Below are 23,874 nucleotides of genomic sequence, written 5' to 3'. Positions count from 1 at the left end.
TTTTTTCTTCAGCTCCGTTGCTGTCGGCTGCTGCAGGAGGCCCTCTCCATATGGCTGTCCCAGGTCTAGGGCAGATAATGCCTCCAATCCTAGAGTCCTCTGATGGGTGATTCTGTGTGTCAGTGGAGCTGGGCCGTGGTGCCCAGATATGTGATCTGACATTATCAGGACTGTTTCTGTGAGGGTGTGTTTGGAGGAGATTAGTGTTTAAATTGGTAGACTTTCAGTACACAGATTGCCCTCCAGAATGTGGGTGGGCCTCATCCCATCAGTTGAAATCTTGACTAAAACAAATGACTGCCCTTTCCCAAGGGCACGAGGGAGTTCTGCCAGCAGATGGTCTTTGGACTTGAGTTGGCTCTTGAATCGGCTCTTTCTGGATTTCCAGCCTGACAGCCTTCAGATATGAACTGTGGCATTAGCTCTTCCTGGGTCTCCAGCCTACTGGTCTACCCTGCACATTGTGGGCTTGCTTGCCTCCATAATTGCTTGAACAATTCCTTAAGACAACTCTCTTATATATATGTGTGTGTGTGTGTGTGTGTGTGTGTGTGTGTGTGTGTATACACATATATATGTGTATATACATACACACATCCTGTTCTGTTTTTTGGGAGAATCCTGATTAATATAGGTACCTTGTGGCTTCCCTCAACCCTGCCCCCACCTTTGCTAATGCCATCCCTTCATTAAATACTCCTCAAATTATACAGCAGGCAAGCTCCAGCCTCCTGCCTGCTCTGAATGCCTTCTGTGGGCTGGCACCATGGTTCTAGGCCTCCCCGGAAATTGCCCAGGTACCCAACCCCTGGAAACCAGGCACTGAATGACTGCTGGGTTTTCTTGCCTCTGTGGAGGACTGAGTCAGTTGGGCCCTATGGGGTTAGAATTGTTTGTTTATTTAAAGACAGAACAAGACATTCCTTTTTATGTTTGTTTCTTGTTTTTTGGGGTTTTTTTGAGAGAGAGAGAGCCTGTGAGTGAGCGGGGCAGGGGGGCAGGTGCAGAGTGGAAGGGCAGAGGGAGAGGGAGAGAGAATCTCAAGCAATGTGGAGTCTAATGTGGGGCTCGATCTCACGACCCTGAGATCATGACCTGAGCTGAAATCAAGAGTTGGACACTTAACAGACCGAACCACGCAGGCGTCCAGAATAAGACATTCTTGTCCTTCCGACTTCCGGGGCAGGAGGCCTGACCCCCACAGCAGTAGATTCATTTGTCTGGTTTGTGGCCAAGTCAGTGACTCCCTGGTTCTGGAAAAGGGGGGGGGGTGAATTCTCTCTGTCTGTGGGAGGTTTCACAACCCATTCCCATTTTAAGGGAGAAGAATACTGAGGCCCAAGGGAGGATTGGCTTACCTGGGGTCTCACGGCAAGTCAGCAGCCAAGAAGCCAGGCCTCCTCTGACAGTTTCTGCTTTATGACAGGGCTCCCTTGTTGCATTCACGGGAGATGGTGGCTGTTTTCTGATATCGCGGTGTCAGCCATCCTTGTAAGAGTCAAGAGACCTGCATGCTAGGATTCTGGTCTTAGCCCTGCCACTGATTGGCTGGATGACCTTGGGTGAGTCTTTTCCTTTCTTTGGGCCTCATAGTTCCCTTCTGTGAAGTACGGGAAATGGGATCCAATCTAATAATCTACAAGAAAATTCCAGGAGCAGGAAATCATTGATGTGAAAGTGCTTTGATAAGTAAAAGATTTTGCACAAATGACTGTTGACATTATTTCCCCATAGGGGATCTGAAACAGCCCCTTGAAATGATCTAGTCCAATCTCTTTGTTCTATAATTCGGGAACCTGAGGTCCGGAGAGGGTGTGTGACTTGCCCGGAGACACACAGCAAGTTAGTGGGAGATTGGAGTGACCACGCCAGTGTACCCTCTTTTCCACTAGGTGTCCCCACAAGCCTGGAAGGGCACAGAAGCCCCTCCTCCCCTTGGGTCTCTCCTGCATCAGCTTGGTCAGCAAGGGCAGCTCCAGCCCTTCCCTCAATGTGTATCTATCCGAGTAGACCCCGTTCTGGACTTGTCCGGAGAGGCATCACATATGGGGAGGTTCTAGAAATGCTTGTGACAGAATGAGAAACAGGCGGAAGGAGGTGGGGTGCTCCCAATGAGACCCTTGGATTGGAGGCAGTATCCTCAGACACAGCACATGCATGGCCAACTGTGCGTGTTCCGGCGGGCCCTGCTGGGACTCAACTGGACCCCAGAGAGGTCACCCTGCAGCCACCCTCAAGCCTCAGACCACTTTCACACGTTCCTCTGTGGGATCCGCGGGGAGCTGCGTGACAGCCTGTTCTTCGAGGTTAGCGCCTCAGCCTCCATCTCCAGTATGCACTGGCCTCCACATGACAGCTGCCTTGGACACCCTTGTGGGAAGACTGGGGGGGGGGGGGGCTGTGTCCAGCGTGATGGTGTCAGGCACCCCGCCCGAGGCCCAAGGAGGAAGGGCTCCCGGCTCTCCTTGGGGCCTTCCCGGTGGTATGAACTCTGTCTGTCTCATGTCAGGCTCCCCAGGCTCCTCCCGGGCCAGTTTCCTTCCCTGTCACCCCTCCTTGGGGGCTAGTCTCCGTTTGGGATTTTCCCTGCCTCGTTCCATACTCTTCTCCCCCCAACAATTCCATCTCTCTCTTTGAGATAGGCCGCACGAGTTCTGCACCTTCAGCCCTCCTCCTGCCCTTTCTGGAGTGTTCGTTAGACCAGGGGTGAACTCCTTCAGTGGCCACCCTGGAGGACAGGGACAGACGAGCACATAGGTCGTGTGCTCACGTGCATAGCTGGCACCCCTCATGGCACTTATTAAGTGCCATCCCCTTTTAAAAAATGCTTATCTTTAACATTGTGGTAAAACACACATCACATAACATTTACCATCTTAACCATTCTAGAGGTACAGTCGGGTGGCATCGAGTATATTCCCGTCATTGAGCAAACTGCACCACTGTCCATCTCCAGAACACTTGCAACTTCCTAAGCTGAAACTCTGTCCCCACTAAAAAACAGCTCCCCATTTCCCTCTCTCCCCAGCCCCTGGCAAACACCATTCTCCTTCCCGCCTGTATGAACCTGATTACTCCAGGTACCGTGCGTAAGGGGAGTCATGCAGTATTTGTCTTTTTGTGGCTGGTTTATTTCACCAAGCATGATGTTTCCAGCGTTCATCCACACTGTACGTATCGCAGCATTTCCTTCCTTTGTCAGGCTGGACAATATTCCATTGTAGGGACTACCTACCCCACTGTGTTATGCATATGCATCCATCAGGGGGCACTTACATCATTTCCACCTTTTGGCTATTGTGACTAACATTGCTATGAGGCCAGGCACTTTGAAAAACATTTAATTCTCCCCATGGCCCCATGTGGAAGGTATTGCTTCTAATCCTCATTTTACAGGTGGGGAAACTGAGGCATAGATGTTATAAGACTTGCTCAAATTGCGCACCTACCAAGAAGCTAAGCCAGGCTTCTGCATCCGGGCAGTGTAGCTCAAGAGCCTCAGAGCTTCCCCTGTGGCCCACACTGTCATCTCACAGGGTGCCGGGAGCATGTGGAGCTGGTGCTGGGGGAATCCCAGGAAGGCTTCCTGGAAGTGACATCTGAGCTGGGTTTTAAGAGTGAGTCGTTCAGGAATGTCTAACGGAGAGGAGAAGGGCTAGCCATTTCTGGCAGAGAGAAAAACTTGTGTGATGTGACTAATAATACAGGGACCCATGCCCACGTCACAGGACCCATGCCCATATCACTGCCCCTGCAGTGACACAAATAAGGACAGAGAAGACGCAGGCTGCTAGTTATAGAGTCTCAGAAGAGTCCCCACTCCCCACGCCTCCACCCTACCGTATTTTGGGAATCAAGTACCATCCTAGGCCAAGCCAGACTCGGAGAGAAGCTTCCACAAAGACTCTGCAGGTTCCAAAAAGCATATCAACTTCCCAATCTCCTCCCACCCCAAGACCAAAACACCCCACATGCTTGTGGAGGTGGAGCTGGAGCTGGTGGGTGGAGTGCGGGATGAGGAAGAAAAGACACAGTGATGAGAGATCTGTGACTGTTGCCATCTTTGCCTTTAAACGCAGACCTTTCCTACCCTAGTGCATTCTGGGCAAGTGGTGACGCTCAGGCTCCATTGGAAACACTGACAAGTCCTGCCATCTTGCTACTCCATGCTAATTTCAAACCCTCAAATCTCCTTTTCCTCCCCCCGAGCTCTGAACAAGCCCAAGGTCCAGAGAAACAGCTGTTTACCACAGGCGTTTTAATTTGCTTATCTCGGAAGGAAGGAACAAAGGTTGGATGTTTTGGTTATCTCAGTTTAAATCAGCCTGAATGTCAGCGGAGAGGCCGTGGGAGAGTTTCCCTCCGCTGCTGCCTCTCCTAATAGGAAATGGTATTGAGGTTTCAAGTCGTGCACAGGCGTGGGAGTGGGGTTGGCCCAGGCGTGTTTGGGGATCCAGGTCAGCAGGAGATGGGTTCTGAGCAACGGGCACGTCAAGGCACAGGATTGGGTATATTGTGTGCACCGTAAGTGTTTAAAGTGGAGAGGGTGCCATGATTCGAGATCCTAACAGAAAGGACCAAGGGTGTAGAAATAGGCCATTTTGAAACAACACAACACCAGTGTGCCAAAGATTGTTAGTTGTCCTCCCGTGTCCATTGTACCCATCATTCCTTTCATAGTAATAGAATTTTTCATCTGGCTGACGAATCAAAGACTACGTTTCCCAGCCTCCTTTGCAGCTAGGTGTGACCAAGCAAGGGAGTTCTGACAAAGGGATGTAAGCAGAGTATTCTGCGCCAGCTTCTGGAAACCTTCTCTAAGATGTGGTACATATGGACTCTGCTTTTTATTCTTTACTCTTTACACCATCCTGCTACCTAGAACATGGGTGCTGCCATCTTGGGCTATGTGGTCAAGGCCACACATGGTGGAGAAACAAGAGAGAAAGAAATGGGGAACCTAATAATGTGTGGCACTGCATGAGCCCTGGACTTCTGTGAGAGACAAATAAAATTTGATTTTGTTTAAGTCACTGATGTTGTTGTTCTTATTGTTACTCTTTCGGCAGGAATACCACTTCTGTGGTATTGTGTCTCTTTCAGTGCATAGGGAGGGACATGGTGTTGATCTGTCCCATCGCTGGTGATGGTGACTCTGATCACTTGGTTAATGTCATCTTGGCCAACTTTCTTAACTGTGAAGTGACAGGTTTCCCCCTTGTAATTCACAAATATCTTACGGAGAGCTACTTTGAGATTACATAAATGTACTGTTCCTCCTCAAACTTTTACCCACTAGTTTTAGCATCCATTGATGATTCTTGCCTGAATGAATTATTATCCTGCTAGTTGTCAAATGCTAATTCCATCATTCTTTCTACCTTATTAGGTGACATTCAAATGTGAGGAGGAACTTCCTTCCCTTCCTTCCTTCCTTCCCCCCTTCCTTCCTTCCTTCCTTCCTTCCTTCCTTCCTTCCTTCCTTCCTTCCCCCTCCTTTCCCTCCCTCCCTCCCTCCCTCCCTCCCTCCCTCCCTCCCTTCCTCTCACCCTCTGGCTGGATGGCCCTGCTGCAAGACTTGAGCAGCCAGCAAGACTGATCACCCCTGGCAACTAGGAGGTCTTGCGTGCTTTGGGCTCAGTGAAAGGCCAAATCTCACCAGGGCTATGTCTGTCCCACTTCATCTTGCTGAGGCCTGGCTGAGGCTGGGTCTTTCTTCCACCGCCAGTCTCATGTTGGTGGCCATGTGAAGTAGAGATTGGGAGGTGGCCAATGAGGTGGGGCTGTGTGGAGAGTGTGTAGAGGAACTGCTCCTTCATGCTGCCAAGGACAATGACCTGGAATGGACTCCTTGTCCTGACCTCTGGGAGTGGTGGCCAGATGGCTGGGAAGGACTGAGGGCCATGTCATTAGAAGGACTTTCACAATATCCTTCCAACCCAGCTGGTCCAGACATGTTGCACCTGGTCAGATCCATGCTCCCACCTCTGTTCTCTGGAGCCCCCTGACCCAGGTAAACGCCCAGTCCTGCCCTGCCCCCAAGGTTGCAGGGGGATCCATTCAGTCAGTCTCTGTCCTGGAGCATCTTGGAGGAGGCAACACATGAACTCAACTCTCACAACACAATGCAGCAGCCCTGTTCCAAGGCCCGTTCTGTGCCTGCTGGACCCTGCTGCCAGAGCCCCACAGGGCACCAGGCAGAAGCCAGGGACCGCAGAAACTCTTGTGGTCAGACTCACACAAATGTCCAAGCTCACGGACTCAGATGAGTCCTAGAGCCACTGCTGTACAGTGATGTGTAGGATTTTACACATGCACATGTATATATGCACACACATCACAGAACCTTCTCCGTGTTATGAGACAAAGCCATCTAAATTGTCCCTCCGTTCCCATTCCCCCCTCCCTTCCTCTGGACCTCCGGAGCTTAGAATTAATTAATAATATGCCTTGGTCCCTGACATCTCAACATCAGTCCCTGCAAGGCCATCTTTTATTAAACTAATGTATTAGTTGAAATACTATAACAAATGCTTAAGAAACAAATGCCCTAATGACACCCAGAGCATTGACAATTACTTATGTGTACCCATGTGGTTCCCCCCTACCCTGTGCCCCTTCCTCCCCCTCCAGAAGCAGTCACTGTTCTGAATCATGTGGTCTTCACTCCCTTGCTCTTTTTACAAAAAAACTTCACTGAAGCATTATATCCCCACGAATTATGATTTTCTGGTTTAAGTTGTTTTACATTTACACAAAGATATGCTGTATGTGGTCTTTTGGGAGTTAAATTTTCATTCAATTCCATTGCTAAGCTCAGTGAGTAAGTGGCCTATTGAATTTCTGAGTAGGAGAAGAAATTACAGCTGACCACTGTGAGGCCAATGCTCTTCTTGGCTAATGCTGATTTTATGCTAGTCTGTGGCATGGAGAAATTCTATTTGATGGGTCTTGGGGTCATGCTCTGTAGCTCTGATTTATTTAGCAGCTCCATTTTATGGTGCTTGGAAAAGCATATTTTTCTTTGCAAATGATTATAGGTACTTATAATGATTGGGTCCTTATTTCGATGGCACCGATATAAAGTGCTTGGTGCTCAATTACTGACAGTCTCATTATGGGAGAGCATGCATTAAACGGGTGAGGGACTTGTCCTTTTATTTCAGCACGGAGTTCACAGAGTCCTGGCCCCACGCAGTCCAGGCCAACCAAGGTCCTTTGGCCTCAGTGAGCCCCGCAGCCAGCTGCTGTGCTGTAGGTGGCCCTCTCTGGGCCACTTCACTGTGGGTTTACTCCTCCAGGAACAGGAAGGCAGGCATTCTCCCCATTTTCCATCTTGGGCAATCAGGACTCAGCGGGGAGCAGTGGCTGGTTTTAGGCCACCCAGAGGGACAGGCTGGAGCCAGGACCGAGCCAGGACAGAGCCAGGAGGCCACGCCTGGCCCCTGGGCTGCCTACCGCTCTCGGAAGCCGGTTTGAAGCACGCTCCTCCCCTTATCCCCGCCCTTTCAGCCCGCGGGCTCCGGGGAAGGGGCGGAGCTCTCCGCGCTCCGGTGACACCGTCACCACGGCAACGCGGCCATACTGGCCCCAACGGACCGGGGCCTGGGCAGCGGCGGCGCGGCCTCGTGGGCAGAGCCGGCGGCATGGACAGCCTCTTCGTGGAGGAGGTGGCCGCCTCCCTGGTCCGGGAGTTCCTCAGCAGGAAGGTAGGTCGGCCGCCTCCGCCGCTCGGGGCCGCGGACCCAGGGTGAGGGCGCAGTCTGGGGTGCCACTGCCAGCTCCGCGCCTTCGCGGAGGGAGAGCCGCCCCTGCCGCCCCCTGCCCCGGGGGATGCCAGACGGGAGCGCCACTTTCCCGGGCCTGCCGAAACTACATTTCCCAGGAGCCATCGCTGGCCCCGCGCAGCGTCCGCCCGCCACGCCGGCCCGCGGCCACCGCCCTGCGCAGGCATCCCGCCCCTCCCGCGGGGGACGGGGTACAGGGCGGTGGCCATGGGCCGGGGGCGGGGGGCCTCCTCCCGGCCTCTAAAAGCACAGCCGCCTCGTGGTGGCCGAGCCAGAGCTCGGCGCGCAGGCGTGGCTGCTCGGCCCCGTCGCCTGTCCCGGCCCCTCCACCCTACCGGGGAAGAACGTCCCCCCAGAGGGAACCCAAGGGGCCCAAACATGTTCCCGAGAGTCGAACCGTTCAGTCGTGCTCCCTCGGCAGTGGCGAGCTCAGAGGTTGCAGCCGTGGTTGTTTGGAACTTACGTTGTGCTGCACCGGGAGAGTTTTCGGAGTACTCAAAAGTTGGGGAGGCCCTTAGCAAGCCATCTGCAGTGGAGGTGGGGACGCCGTGGGAAAGAGGTCGCTCTAGGTTACTGCGTAAGTCGGTGTAGGGACGGCACCTATTCCATATTCTAACTCATTCTATGCAGAGTGACCGACGGCTTGGCGCTCACGGTGTCCTGTTGAGCAGGGGCCATGGGCACCTGTCTGGATTAAACATACACACAAACAAAATCATTTTTTTGAACGGAAAAGGGGAAGGGCTTTGGCCCAGGTGGAGCGGTTCAAATACCGGCAACTGGTTGGCAGTGTGAGCTTGGGTCCGTTACTTACTGCCTCAGTTTCCTTGTCTGTAAAACAGCACTATTAAGACCCACCCTTTGCAGATTTATGATGAGGATTAATAATATATGGGCAGGCCCCAAGCGTCGTACCTGCACGTAGTAGGTACCTGTATTCAGGATTGTCTTTACCGCCCCCATCTCTGATGTGCATCTGTTTTGAAAGTGTCTTTCTTTGCTTTCTAAAAAAAATTTTTTGTTTAAATTTAGAAAATGTTTAAATGCAGCGTGGCTTCATTGTATCTGCTCTTTTTATGGCCAATTGACCTTCTGTCCCCAAGTCCTGGCTCCACGTCAGATGTCAGTGACACATCGTGTGAGGCCGTCCACTATCATCATTTCACTTGCTAAGGCTTCCTACCTCCCCAGCATCGGTTCCAGCTTCTCCCACAGGCTTTCCCCTGTTCCATCCACAGCCCACCCCCAGTCTGTTTCCTTCAGGAAGTCTTCTTGGATAACTCCAGTTGGAATACCTGACTTCCCTTGTCTGTGGCTTGCTCACTGGCGCTCACATTATAGTTGATACGTCTGCCTGTGTCACCCACTAGACCAGTCCACAGAAGTGACCCCTGATCCGGGTGGAGCCTTGGCAGTGTCTGGTTCACAGGGCCTCCTCGCCCTCCCATTTTTTATCCGGGCACACTAAAGCTTTGACCTGACAAAGGAATTGCCCACAGTCACTCAGAAAGTTGTGGACTGTAGTCCAGATCAGCTGCTTTCCTCGTCCGTCACCTTCTGCTTCTGCACTGAGACCATGTACTCCCCTCAGGGCTTGGCACAAGGCAGGTATAACCTAGAGTTCCCATCATGGTATGAGGTACCTTCTAGTTGCCTGTTTGTTTTCTCAGATCCTCATAACAGTCCTGAAAGACAGGAATACTTATTCTCTTTCATGTGAGACGATCATGAGACTAGGGGGCAAAGAAACTTGCCTGGGGTGAGCAAGTTAGAGCTTGTCACTCCTCTACTCAAAACCCTCCACGGGCTTTACTACGACCAGAATAAAATCCAAGGGAAGTCCTCACCTGGGCCTACAAGGTTCTCTATGACCCTGCTGACCTCACCTTCCACTACTGCCCCCTGTGCCCTCTACCCTACATCACACCCAGCTACACTGGCCCTCGTCCATGCGTGGTCTGCCCTCAGGGAGAGTCATGCCAGTCTCCTGCAGGGTCAGGGTCCTCCAAGGGGACTCCCATCGTGCCCCAGCCTCCCTCTCCTGCAGCAACTTGTCCCCATCCTACCTCTGCCACCCTTTCCAGGCGGTCATGTCCTAGGCCCGTTGTTACCAGCATTGTACCCTTTCTGTAATCTGTGCAAGCATTCTGTCATCCTCACTCACAGCTCACATCCCTTAGTCATAAACTGTTCTTCGGTCTCACTCACATCTGCATTCCAGAGTTCCTGCCAACTTCTCCCGGCCCCCGGCCACTTCTTACCCACCTGTCATTATAACCACACCCTCAACAACACGCTCACCTCCCTTGCCCTTCTCTTCTTTCCTCCTGTTCCCCCGAGTTTTCAAATTAACCTCGCCACCCCCCCCCCCCCCATGCCTGCCCTGCAGCGCTGGATGGGGCTGGAGAGAAACACACCGCCTGAGGCCTTGGGCATGCCCGCCTCCTTGTTTATAGCTCTCCCACCTGCTCCCTCTCTCCACTCTGGCATGGCCGTTTCACACCTGCCCTCTCCTCCAACCCCACAGCTTCATGCCTGTTCTCATTTCACCAAGAAAACAGAAGTGTCCTGAGAAAACTCGCGACGGGCTGTACCACCACAGTTGCGAATCTTCCTGGGCCAGGACCCTCATTCTGTCTCCCTCCTGCTCTTGTGAGCGAATTTTCCATACTCCTGGGAAAGGCCCCCCCCTTCCCTGTTTGCCCGTCCCTTCTTGCCTGCTTGAGGGCACTGCTGCCGTCCTCCTCTCCCTGTTGCATATACATTTTGTCTCCTCTATTGTCGTTCCTGCAGAATCCCATCTTGACCCCCCAAGTCCCTCCAGCTACTGGCCCATTTTCCTTCTCCCACTTATAGCCAAACCCCATGAAAGAGCTGTGTGTGCTCTGATTCTAATCCTTCTTCCTACCTGCTCAAACCCGCTCTAATCAGGCTTCTGTCCCCCCGATCCACGGAAACAACTCTTGTCAAGTTTGTCAATGACCTTTAACTTCAGTCCTCACACTTCTTGGTCTAACATTGTGTTTGGCACAGCTGATTGTGTCCTGCTTCCTGGAAATTCATTCCTCTTGGCTTCTGGAGACCACCTTTTCCTGCTTTGCATCCTCTAACCTGTTTGGTTCTCTGCTGGTCCCCCTCGTTTCCTGGAGCTGTGCATGCTGGGGGACTCCCAGACTCAATCTTCTCTTCTTCACTTGCCCTTTTCCAGGTGCCTCTGCCAGTCTTCTGGATTCCAGAGCCATCAATATGATGACAGTTCCCAAATACCTATCTCTGGCCCAAGTTTCTCCCAGAATTCTTGCATTCTTTTCAACAGCTGATTTTACATTTCCACTTGGATATCTAATAAGTATCTCAACCTGTCCAAAACCCAATTCCTGATTCCCTCTATGTCTTGCAATTTTTCCCATTTCAGTAGGCAGTATCACCATCTTTCTGGCTGCTTGGGCCCAAACCTTTGCAATCACTCCTGGCTTTTTTCCTTCGTGCACACCCTCCATCCAGTCCATGAGTACGTCTCTTGGCTTTACCAGCAAAGCACGTAGAGCACGTAGCCACTTCTTTCTACTTCTGCTGCAACCACCTGGTCCAAGCCACCTCCATCGGTCATGTGAGTTGTTCAATAGCGTCCTAACTAGTTTCTGCTTAATCCCTTGCCTCCCCAAATCTGTTCCCAACCTAGCAGCCAGTGATCCTTTACAAGTACAAGTCAGTTCATGCTCCTCTTTTCACCGTGCCCCCACCCCACCATTTCACAAAAGTCAACAAGGCCTTTCCTTTTCAGGCTCTGGGCAGCCTCTCTGACCTCATTTCCTGCCATTTTCCCCTGGTCACGCAGCTCAAGCTGCACTGGCCTCCTGTGACTGCCACGGGGCCTTTGCACTTGCTGTTGCTTGCTGAGAACACACTTTCCCCAAGTGTCTGCATGGCTTGCTCTCCTACTTCCCTCACATCTCTGCTCTAATGTCATGAAAACCTTTTCCTGCTTCCCCAACAGAATGTCAACTCTGCGAAGGGGTGGGGTTTCTCTTATTCTCTCAGTATCTCCTGCATCTAGAACGGCCCACCACGTAGTAGGTGCATGGGAAATGTTTGTTGAGTGATGAAGATTAAGTGGACCAGATGGGACTGAGGACTGGCTGATTCCTGAGGGCATCCTTGTCCACTACCCCAGTGGTTCTCAAATGGTGTGTACCACAGTCCCGGTGAGTTTGTGAAGTGTGCCAAGACTTGCTGATCTGAACTGTTGACAAACGTAAAGTGTTATCCAGCAGAGAGGGAGTCTCATGGTTTCTGCCTAACTCTGATTGGCGGGAAAGCCATGGGGAAACCCAGATTAAATGGGGGTGCTTGCTATGACCCCCCCCTTCCAGTTCATTTTCCCTAGAGCACCCAAGCATGCCCCTGCCTTTCCCCCAACATGTACACCATTTCTTTCTGTTCTCCCTCCTCAACACTTCCTTTTTATTCTCTTTGGTTCCAGGTTGTGTTCATCCCTCTTTTTCCACAAATTCTTCTTCCCTCAGTTCATGGCAGGCAGCAGGTTTTGTCTTGTTTTCCCGTTAGTGGGAGTCTCTGTAAGGTTGTGAGCACAAAGCCTGGGGGAGAAGTTGAGGCCTGGCTATTGTGAGGGTCTGGATCCATGAGGAGCAAGGGGCTCCCTTAGCGCCAGGCTGAGCTGTTTGCGAGATGTCTGTTCTCCTCCATGTTTGGTGATCAACATGGCCCGGCAAGGTGGGTAGGAGGCAGCTTCTGTGGTTATTTTTTGAATGAAGAAGCCAGGCTCACGGGAAATAGCATTCGCCATTGCCAGAGTATATCTTAGCTGGGCCTTCTGGAAGGTCAGAGCTGGTTGGTGGCAATGGCCTCACTGGGAACTCAGCAACTGTTTACCACATGCTTCCAGGGGGCCTCAGTCCTGTCATTGCCGACTCACAGGCCAGGATGGTCAGAACCCCTTGCTATGTGATTCTCCTGTGTTACTGGACAATTCAACCCTTGCTGTCACCTGAGAAAGGAAAGGAATCATTATTGGCCCTTTGCTCATTTTTTCCCTTTAGTTTATTTTTAAAGCTTCATATTCCAAATCTAGTGGCTCCAAATCTAGTGTCAAACCCAGGGCTCCAGCCTTGTGTGAGTCAGTGACCCGCACCTCGCTTTCCTTTTCTATAAAATGGGCTAACAGCTCCAACCTCAGCTCAGCCCATGGAGTTATTGTAAGATTCAGAATAGTAATTGTGAAGACGTCAAGCGTAAAGGTTATATAAAAATAAATCCTTAAGTCAGTTTTTGGCCCTTGCAAGATCCTTGCAAAGAAGGCAGGATAGGAATGATCACAATGAACACCAACAGTGTTTTATTTATAACCTACATCAGAGAGTGGAAGGTTTTGATTTAAAATGAAAATAATGATTCAGATTTCTTCCCGCAGGGCTTAAAGAAGACATGTGTGACCATGGACCAGGAACGCCCACGCTCTGACCTCAGCATAAACAGCAGAAATAATCTCCGCAAGGTTTTGCATCTTGAATTGCTTTACAAGGAGAACAAGGTACGTGCTTTGAAGGTGTGGTGTAATGTTCTGGAACGGAGCTTGGCAATGTCAGAGCCCTCGTGGGCCCTGCCAAGCTGTCGGAGATGGGTGGCAGGAGGCTCACTGTGCCTGCGGCCAGGGAGAAACAGACCCAGCCAAGTGCTGACAAATCCCAAGTGTGAGCTGGGTTTCCAGGCTCGGTCAGGCCCCAGGCCATCCCCGTGGGCCTCTTGCGCATGTGTGGCTCTGAAGCTCGATTTGAACCCGGGCCCTTAACGGTTACTCCCTGTGCTCCCTCCTCCCCTAGGAGGCTGTTTTTAGTCAGACTGTACTTAGGAATATAGTATTCAGTTCTACTAAAATTTTCCATTCCCTGCCTGTGTAAGATTTTCCTTCTTCAATTCTGAGTAATAGCTTATTTTTAAGTCTACCGTGACATTTAATTTAGGCAGAAATGGGGCTTGGGTTCAGCTAACCCCGGTGCATTGGAGTGGAGATAGCAAATGGTTGGGGGGTGAGGGTAGGGCTTCCCAGATCCCTCCGCCTCATTCGTCCCCCACCAGCCACGGTTCTAAGCCTCCATGCACCGTGTAGTTTTCCTCCGTTGTGCTCGGCACACTTAAAATAGAGTATGTGTGTGGTTCTTTAAGTAGATCTGCCTCCCCACTACCTTGGGTGCAGCAGGAGGCCAGAGACTGGCATTTTTTTGTTCACTGTTGTAGCCTCATACTTAACATGTTGCCTGAGGACAAGTAAATAGTCTGTGGGTGTTTGTGGATTACATGACTGGCTGACTGACTGACTGAATGAAGCTACAATTCTGGCTTCATTGTTTTTTCTACTATGAAGACAGAATCTTCTAATTTGATTGAAGAATGGGCTCTCCAGCAGATGTTGCCTTGTTGCAGGGCATAGCGGCAGAGTTGAAAAGAACCTAATGATCCTGTAGTTTAGCATTTATTATAATTTTTTTGAAGAAGGAATAAAATGATATTTCCTGCAGAAGTCCAAATATGTAAAACAAAGAAGGGAAGCCCCATAGTTGAATTGGGGATGAAGAAGACCTGCCTTCTTGGCCTTTTGAAGCAGCCCCTCAGGACTGGGCTGAGCAGCTTTTAAACTACCAGTAGAATGGGGGGCCCCACCTGAGGGAACTGTGAGCGAGAGAAAAGTGGCTTGTCAAGGTCTCACAGTGAGTTACGGGATAGGGGCGAGGCTAGAACCGGATCTTCTGATCCTCAGTCCTACGGTAGCAATGGTGGTCAAGTCTCCTGTAGTTGTAACCCTTTACTCAAATGAAATCTTAGCAGACTGGGTTGGAATGGGGGATGGCACTCCGCCCCCCCCGCCCCAGCCTCCACGGCTGTTTCTGAGACACCTGGAGGACCTCAGAACAGCTTGAAAACCACCCTCATGCACATCATAGCCCCGTGGGGAGCTCAGGCTGAGTTTCCCGCAATAAAGTAAAGGATGACGTCAACCTGAGGGAACATTCAGGCTGCCAAAAGTTCCTGTGCCCCACTTTGATGAGAAAAGGGCAGTGGCAGCCAGGTACAGTCTTAGCATCAGCTCAGTAAAGACGTCAGATTGACGCCCTTCGTCCTTGGTCCTAGGGTGACAGCAGGGCCCCTCCGCCTCCTGCACATGTCCGGCTGGAGTCCTGTAGACCCAGGCCGCGGATAGCCAGCGCATCTCCTTTAGCTGCGTTGTAAGGCAGGAGTGTGGACTGTACATTTTAGAAAGATTTTTTCCACAGAAAGTGAGACAGGTGACAAGAAAATCAATTAACCATGCTGGTACAGTGGGAACTTTATGTAAATGCAACTTTACCTAATTTCCTGGAATCCTCTTTGCCATTCAAGTGACTTTTACTTCTCCACTATAATATAGTCTCCCTAAGGTAATGATTATCTGAAGATAAGATGTTTTCATTAGGTCTTGATAGGTGCCCTGATTATTTGATTTATACAGTTTTTAGTAGTTATTATGCAATGAATTGAGCTTATATATTACAGAAAAATAGATTTACTAATCTATCTACTGCATAATGATTTTGACATTTGACATTTGACAAAGCTAGCCTGATTCTAGGAAAGCCCTGCAATTTAATGTTAATTCCAGTAACTTGTTTTTCCCTGTTAAGGATATGATATATAAAAATGCCTTTGTAAAATTGAGATTTTGAAAAATGGTGTCCATATTCACATAAAGGCTGTGTCTGTTCTGAGCAGAGTGTTATGAAAAGCCATAAAATATAATTCAGGTAATCTAGGGCTATAAATCTCTCGTATTGAAAGAAAAAGCAAGAAGGTCAAAATAAATTATGTAACATCTCTCCCCTGACTCTTTTCCTTGAGAGTTTCATTTAGACTTAGACAAAATAGTTTTTTTTTGGGTCCCATACTACAAAAATAAAGCTGTCCCCTGATTCTGACTGCCCGATCAATCTGTTGCTGTTGGTCAGAACCATTTGGCTGTGGGTGTTGGTGGCAGGGTTCTGCAGCACGGATCAGGGGAGTAGGGCGGGGAAGGGCTGGAGGTGCCTGGGGCTCCTCTCTGTGCCAGGTCCTCGGTCAGGCGCCTTATTGCTCGGGCTGCAGACTCACCAAACGTCCCGTGTCTGACCACACTTCCCAGCAGCTTGACGTTCCTGGACAAGTGGGGTGGGGACTGACACAGTTACACGGCCTAAGGTCAGCCTGTGGATTGCTGCTTGGACAGCTATGTTTGTCCAAATTACTTAGGGGAATTTTAGGAGAAATCAGGACTCCAATCTTTGCAATTCTGGCCTAATGAGACACAGTAGGGCCTGGGAATATATATTTTTAAAAACCTCCAAAGATGATATTTGGCATAGTCAGGGTTGGGAAATATTGATGTCATTGCCTTCTTTCTTTCTTTTTTTGAGAGAGAGAGAGAGTGAGTGCAAGTGGTTGGCAGGGAGGAGCAGAGGGAGGAGAGAGAGAATCCTAAGCAGACTCCACACTCAGCATGGAGCCTGATTCAGGGCTCGATCTCATGACCCTGAGATCATGACCTGAGCTGAAATCAAGAGTCGAATGCTTAACTGACTGAGCCACCCAGGCACCCCTGATGTCATTTATTTCTAAAACCAAATACAAAAGAGTTTCAATTTTTTTAAGATTCGGGTGTAGATTGAGTCACTCCTGACGGCCTCTCTCTGTTCTTTGCAGTAACCTGCTGTTGTCCAGTGTTAAATGCAGAGTACACGACCTAAGAGAACACTCAGGCCCAAGTATTTGTTATCTTGTAGAGTTAATGATCCCTAAAGATTTCTTTTTTTTTTTTTTTAAATGAATGGATATATGTTTTCTAAAGTTATTCCTAGGAGAAAAACCAAGAGGAAATTTGCTTGGGATTTTTCTCTCCATGTCATATTTTATTACAGTTGTTCATTAAATCGCCTGACTCATGCATTGGTTGTTAGTTTTTTTGGGTAAAGGTTTTTGTCTTCATCTCTGTGTTGTAACACAGCGCCTCACATATGATAGGCAGTCAGTAGACATTTGCTGAAAGAGTGTATGAATGAATGAAAAGCTGATAAACTATGTCAGAGAATTGGAATAGCCATCTTTTTCACCCTTCCCCTGAAGCTGTACATATAATTAATGATTTTTGTTTTCTCCTTATGATAGGCAAAGGAAAATCCTCTAAAAACAAACCTTGAGCTCATTACCAGATACTTTCTGGATCACTTTGGAAATACTACTAACAATTTCACTCAAGAAACACCAATCCCTGCACTCTCAATTCCAAAGAAAAATAACAAATTACCATCAAGATGCTCAGAGACCACACTGGTAAATATATACGACCTTGCAGATGACGATGCAGGATGGAGAACATCATTGTCAGAAACAAGCAAAGCCAGGTATCTCTTCATGTATTTACAGTACGGATTAGTTTCCTATCACTGCTGTGACCAATGGCTAGAAACTGAGTGGCTGTAATAGGGTTTTCCAGAAAAACAGAACCAATAGGATGTGTGTGTGTGTGTGTGTGTGTGTGTGTGTGAATAAATGTAAATATATGTGCAAATATTATATGTATTTATACACATATGTCTTATTGGATTTATATTTCCTATATAAAAAGATTTATTAATTTTTTTTTTACTTTCTTTTTTTTTAAGTGGGCTCTATGCCCAGTGTGGAGCCCAACGTGGGGCTCGATCTCATGACCCTGAGATCAAGACCTGAGCCGTAATCAAGAGTCGGGTGCTTAACTGACTAAGCCACCCAGGTGCCCCTATAAAGAGATTTATTTTAAGGAATTGGCTCACATGATTGTGGGAGCTGGCAAGTCTGAAATCTGTAGGGCAGACTGGCATGTGGGAAACTGAGGCAGTGTTCTGTGTTATAGTCTTGAAGCAGAATTCTCTGGGAAACCTCAGTTTTTGCTCTTACAGCCTTCCACTGATTGAATGAGGACTACCCATATTATCTAGGGGAATCTGTTTTTCTTAAAGTCAACTGATGGTAGATGTTAGTCATAGCTACAGAATACCTTCAGGGAAGCACCTAAGCTAGTATTTGACCAAACAACGAGGCAACATAGCCTAGCAAAGTTGACATATAAAATTGAAGCATCACCGTGTCTTAAAGCAACACAAATTTGTTATCTTCCAGTTCCGAGAAGTTCAAAATTGGTCCCATTGGGTTAACAGCAAGGTATCAGTAGGGCTTATTCCTTCTAGAGACTTTTGGGGGAGAATCTGTTTCCTTTCCTTCTTTGGCTTCCAGCGGCCTCCTACATTCCTTGGGTTGTGGCTGCTTCCTCTGTCTTCAGAGCACATCTCTCCAGCCTCTGTTTCTGTCATGGCATCTCCTACTCCTGGCACTGACCTCCTGCCTCCCTGAAACAAGGAGACTTGTGACTCTAATGGGCCCTCCCAGATAATGGACGGTCATCTCCACAAAGTCCCTTTCCATGTAAGGGAACATTCCCAGGTTCCGGGATCAGGACGCCTTCGGGGAATAATGATTCAGTGCCCACACTGTGTGCTCTCAGATTCCCTGTTGGGGAGCACTGTTCCTTTCCTCCGGGGGCCTCGGGAATGGAGGAGACGCGAAGGAGGATGCTGATGATTTAAATGTTTAAAGTTTGTCAGCATCAAGGGCTTGCTTTGTTTGCATTTTCTTAAAAAAAACAAAACGGGTATAGAATTCTAAAAGCAACGCTGTAGAAATGGAAACATCTGAAAAATAAGGCCTTTTGGAACTCGTGGGAAGAAAATGAATTGCTCTTCTTGATTGAACCTCTATTACTTGGAAAGCAGTTCCGTTAAATTACAACCTTAATATGCCGCCTGTAGTCACTCGAGAGTCTAACTCTGGGACTGAGTGTTTCCTTCCGGCTCTGTTGAGAAGGCTTTTCTTTCCTGAGGGTAGCCAAGGTGTAGGGGCTGGGCTTCGAGCTGCCCAAGGATCAGGACCGTTAAAAACATTAACTCAAGGCTTAAGATGTGAAAGCGAATCCGGGTAGTGTGGAGGAAGATGGTTCTTCCTTCAAAGGCACTTAGAGCCTGGCTGGGAAAATACATATTCCTGAGGCGATAAAAAACCAGCAGAAAAAGTGGAGGCTCCCGAGCTCTACCCAGTTACCGAAGCCACAAACTTGGGTGTCATCCTTGACCTCTCCGGCTCTAACATTTTTGCCTCTGTGAATCCTTAATGACACTAGACCCTTTCCTGCTCTCTCTGTCCTGAGAGCAGTGGCTCAGTTCATACCCTCCCCTCTTGCCCGGGCTAGCTCCCACGGGCTCTTCCTTCGTTTCCAGGCCTCTGGTGATCTGCTCCAATTACCCCTCCACCTAAGACAGTGGGAGCTTCCTACAAACAAGTCTGGCCATGCTGCTCCCTGTGGAAAGGCCTTCAGATGCTTCCCATGGCTTCCAGGATAAAATCCAAACTCCTAAGGATAACCTGCAAAACTCTTTCCGTGATCAGCCTGAATGGCTCACCTGGGCCTGGCCTGCTTTCACAGGCCTCTGTGCTAGTGCCTGGGCATTCTGGTTATCTCCTGGCCACTCATTCCTTCAGACTCAGTGCGGCCTTCTCTGCAAGTCCTCGATTTCCCCAAGCTGGTTCTGGCCCCTTCCTCTGCTGGCTGTGCCCTGTCATAGCACACACATGACCGCTTCTCTATTGTGTGAACCAGTGCTTGGTAATCAGCAGCTTGGCACAGAGCAGCAGTCACTGCCCCTTTAGGCCAGAGTCTAATGGTAGAAAACCGTCCAGCCTGTGTCAGAGGAGTGCTGGGCTCTGGCTAACCCATCACAGATCATAGGTATGAGTCCTTTTTACCTGGGTCTCTTGCTCTCTTACTCCTTGTCATTCCTCCTTGCTCACCTCACTGTGTCTCACCTTCTTTTGTTCTCTCTCTCTCTCTTTCCCCTACACACACACACACACACACACACACACACACACACAATCTATCTCTTTCTTTCTTTCAGTGCCAAGCAACCCAAGAAGAGAAGCCATTGGCTTACCCACCTTAACTGAACCTTAGCAGAATATTTGGGAAACACAAAGCTTGGCACACGTCTCCATCTACTGCTGTCAATGATGTGCGGTGAGGCTGGGCTCCACGTAGCTGAGGACTGTATTGAAGGGCTGTGGTCTTCTGCAGTCACTTGGGTCTGGAATAAGGATGCTCTTTGTATTTGAGGATACAAACTCTTAAGGATATTTGAGGAATCCTATCATGGATCATCAGTTCTGATTTTGTTTCTTGCTTCCTGGTCTTATTTTGTAGGTCAGACTTGCCCTGATATGAAAGTGTTTTCTATTCTTTATCTTTAATGATAAAGCACTGGCTGGGTAGAATCATCGCAGATTTATGAGTGGGCTTGCTATGAGTGCCTGTTGAATGTGGGATTTATTATCACTGTTAGCTATTGGGGAATCTGTTTTAATGGAAATAATCTCTTTTTTTGCAGGCATGACAATCTTGATGGGGATTTACTTGGTAATTTTGTATCATCCAAAAGGCCCCCCCACAAAAGTAAGCCCACACAGGCTATCCCAGGTGAAAGCCCCGCCGTGGCCCCCGCGTGGGAGAAGATGGACAAGCTTCAGTCGTCAGAGCCTTCCTTGGACACGAAGAGGACGGGAGAGAAGATCAGGCCAAAGTCTGGCCTAATTGTCCGGGGCATGATGGCTGGGCCCATTGCCAGTTCCCCACAGGTAGGTTGCTGCCCTCACCACTATGATGAGAGTGGAAAGTGAGAACCAGGCAGGGCTTAAGGGGTTTATTTGAGGGTACCCCACAAGACAGTCCAAGAAGAGGGGATCTGTGTTGGGATGGGAGGAACACCTGCCTGTATTTTCTCTGGTTGTACTGTCAGCTCCCTGTGGGATCACGGGCAGGCCTCATCTCCTTCCCTGCCCTCAGTTTACCCATCAGGTCAATGAGGTGGATGCCATGACTTTATCTTCCTTTACCAAGTGAGAACACATCTACTGGTTTTCCCTTTGCCATTCAGGAGTCGGGGCAGGCCATCAAGTCTAGAGAACATCTTTTTTATTTTTATTATTTTTTTAAATCTTTCTTACTTTTTTTAGAACATAGTAGTTAAAAGGGAAAAAGGAATCCCGATCCTTATGGTTTCATTTGCTTTGCTTTAAAAAGAAAGTCTAACAATGTTCCATCATTGTCTTATAGTCTTCTTTAAGGAGGGGCTCTGGTAGGGTCCCATCAGGTGTGAGGGCTGAACCAAATGAGAGAATGAATGTAAAAGGAGTTTATAAAACCACAAAGAAACGGAAAAACAAAGGACAATCAAATACCAAACTCACAGTATGGTATTAGTCCAGTGAAAGAGCCCGAGCAAACCCACATAGGTCATGTGTGTCTGCGGTGTGTCACCCCCTCTCCCGCGCCGCGTCACCCCCTCTCCCGCGCTGCGTGGCTGGATGTGGGCTGTGACTGTGGAGGCCAGCGCTGTTCTCCCAATTCACTTGGAATCAGGACAGAAAGAAGCTGACCGTCTCCCTGCTTCTGCCTACATCATGTGGGAGGAGGGGGGTCTGGTCCTTTGGAAAATATTGGTTTACTGAATTACCTGAATTACTGAGATCTTCTGAATGTTGACATTTAATTATAAACAATAAACCCACAACAAAAAAGTCACATTTCTTGATGTTACCATCCACTCATCAGAAAAGTTTTTAGGTGTCGAGTAGCTGTCAGGCTCCCAGTGGCTGATGCAAGTTTCCCCAGATTTTAATTTTTACCTGAAAATTTGTCTTTTATCACTGAATCCATTAGTTGTTTCCCTTGAAGTGACAGGCTCAACTTATTTTCAAGAAAACGCCTGCCGAATACCCAAGTCTGAATAACCACAGTTCGTTTGTCAGTTGTTCTATGGAAAAAACTAGCAAGTTCAGGTCACAACTCTGATGGTTGTGCACGTGCTCTTCCTTGAGGCAGCTGTCGTCCTCTGCATTGGGCAGAGTGCTTATATATACCTCCCGTTAATATACCTCCCGGAATATTAAAGAGATGTACACCGTAGGGCTGAGATGGAATATAATTAATACTTTTTATGCTTCGGCATGGACAGTCTTTTTTTTTTTTTTTTAAGATTTTATTTATTTATGTATTTGAGAGAGAGTGAGAGAGGGAGAGCGTGAGCAGGGGGGAGGGGCAGAGAGAAGGAGACAATCTCCAGCAGACTCCATCCTCAGTGCCCAACCTCAGGACACTGAGATCATGACCTGAGCGGAAATCAAGAGTCGGGTGGGTACTTCACCGACTGAGCCACCCAGGCGCCCCCAGCATGGCTATCCTTAGGTGAAATTAACATTTTACTTATTTATTTTTGTTGCAAATGGTGGCAGATACCTCCAGCGCTAGCTAGTAAAGTTTGATGCCACTGCCTTGGTTTGTGCTATGGGCCAGCAATTTTTCCCACCAGTTTATTTGCATCATTACTGCAAATGTCAACACAGTGAAAAAGGCAAATTATATCATATTATTATAATGAAAATAGGTTTGAGTGTCCTAAAAGGATTTGGGGACTCTTAAGGCCTGCAGACCACACTTTGAGAACTGGTGAACCAGATGAATGCCAGGGTCCTGTCCTACAATGACATCCAATCAATCACATCCGTGTAGTTGAGACCCCCTTCACAACTGAGGCGTGAGGCAGATGACTTGGATCTGCTTTAGTGCTGGGAGATTGTCCCCAAGTCCAGATGGAGGAATGATTGCCTTGGGGGGTATGTTTTTCCCGTGGGGTAGCCGAATCCTGTGAAGGGCATTGAAAGGTAGGATAGGTTGTTGTAGAATTTCCCCAGGTTTTCTAGAAAGTGTTTTGTGGGTCTTTGAGTACCTTGGCCATACTCACTTGGTTGCTCAAGAGAAAAAAGCAAGCTTTGCTAGGTATTTCTTTTCTTTTCTTTTTTTTTTTTTTTGCTACTAGATCAACTCTGCCCTTACGAAGGATGAGTAAGAGGCTGGGTTCCCTGCTTTTGGCCAGAAGTTTGGGTCTCCTTGGGAATGGTGACTAATATTTTCTTTACTGCGTGGAAGGGGAGGCCCTGGTGGCTTTTGGAGGTTTGTAGTGCCTAGTAATTTCCACTAGGCAAGAATACTACAGAATTAGCTGTTTCTATTCCAGCTCAGGCTTTACCGTTTGATTCAGGATTATTTCTGGAAATGCAGAGAGATCCCAAATTTTAAACCCAGGAAAAGCCTTGCAGGTCTATTTTTGTCCGCTCTACCTCCACTTCCCGACCCTAGGTTGGTAAACAACTTGAGTTCCCATTTTATCAGTTAATCATTGATGGTAAGAGAGGACATTTCAGTTGACTTCTTTGAAATTCTTTCATTTAGCCTTGAGTGCCTACTAGGGGTAGGTCCCTGAGCTGGGAGCTCTGCAGACACCAGAGATGAATGAAGACTGGCCTCTGCCATTCCTGGTCTGTTAGCGGGAGGGGTTAGGCCCTGTGTGAGCGGGGACTGGGGAGAGGCCTTAGAGCGTGGCTGATACCGGTTAACCGCCCTGATGGGTCTGGCTCTGTGCCAGTGCCTTCCACGGGCTCCTTTAATGCCACCATCTTGTGCAAGATAGATGCTACAGGTCCCCAATCTCTCATCCAGCCTTTGGGCCAGATATGTTTTGGAATTCAGAATTTCTTTACCATCAGAAAAGCAACACCGCACAAAAACCACGTACCACCTAATGCCTGCAGTTGGGTGCGGGGTAGCACCCCCGTAAGCAAAAACCTTAACATTTCTACAGCTAAAGATACGAATCTTCACACTTAAAAAAGGACTGTGAGCAACCTCATAGCAGTTAAAAAGAATTTGCCACAGGATTCCAAGGGAAACTTGTCTTGGGAGGTTTTAGAAATTACAGATGGCGGACTGTGGGCTGGTTATATTACAGGTGGGGGCCGGGAGGGACAGAGAAATGAGTAACTTGGCGCAGGGGCTATTGCTGCTTGGTGGTGGTGGTGTAGGGGGATTAGAAGGCAGGCCTGAGCCTGGAGCTACAGCTGTCTGTGAGGGCTGCGGGAGAAG

At 48.8% G+C, this 23,874-nt stretch overlaps 1 protein-coding gene across 2 annotated transcripts in view; it reads left to right on the top strand.

Moving 5' to 3' along the window:
• The first annotated feature begins 7,555 nt into the window (after positions 1 to 7,555).
• The window catches only part of MINDY4 (MINDY lysine 48 deubiquitinase 4), a 103,202-nt gene continuing 86,883 nt past the window's right edge, over positions 7,556 to 23,874 (top strand). Inside the window, exons 1-4 of one of the 2 annotated variants that reach the window (XM_045792919.2) lie at positions 7,556 to 7,709; positions 13,219 to 13,338; positions 16,977 to 17,212; positions 20,285 to 20,531. In XM_045792919.2, coding sequence (XP_045648875.1) covers positions 7,647 to 7,709; positions 13,219 to 13,338; positions 16,977 to 17,212; positions 20,285 to 20,531 — 666 coding nt within the window. In that variant the 5' untranslated portion in view covers positions 7,556 to 7,646. Of the gene's footprint in view, positions 7,710 to 11,793; positions 11,975 to 13,218; positions 13,339 to 16,976; positions 17,213 to 20,284; positions 20,532 to 23,874 lie in introns of those variants that run through there. The other variant, XM_087860934.1, reaches the window with a different exon arrangement.

Source organism: Ursus americanus, chromosome 3, assembly GCF_024610735.1.
Source record: "Ursus americanus isolate L20-20 chromosome 3, mUrsAme1.1.p, whole genome shotgun sequence".
Taxonomy (NCBI): Eukaryota; Metazoa; Chordata; class Mammalia; order Carnivora; family Ursidae; genus Ursus; species Ursus americanus.
This window is presented reverse-complemented; position numbering and strand designations above follow the sequence as displayed.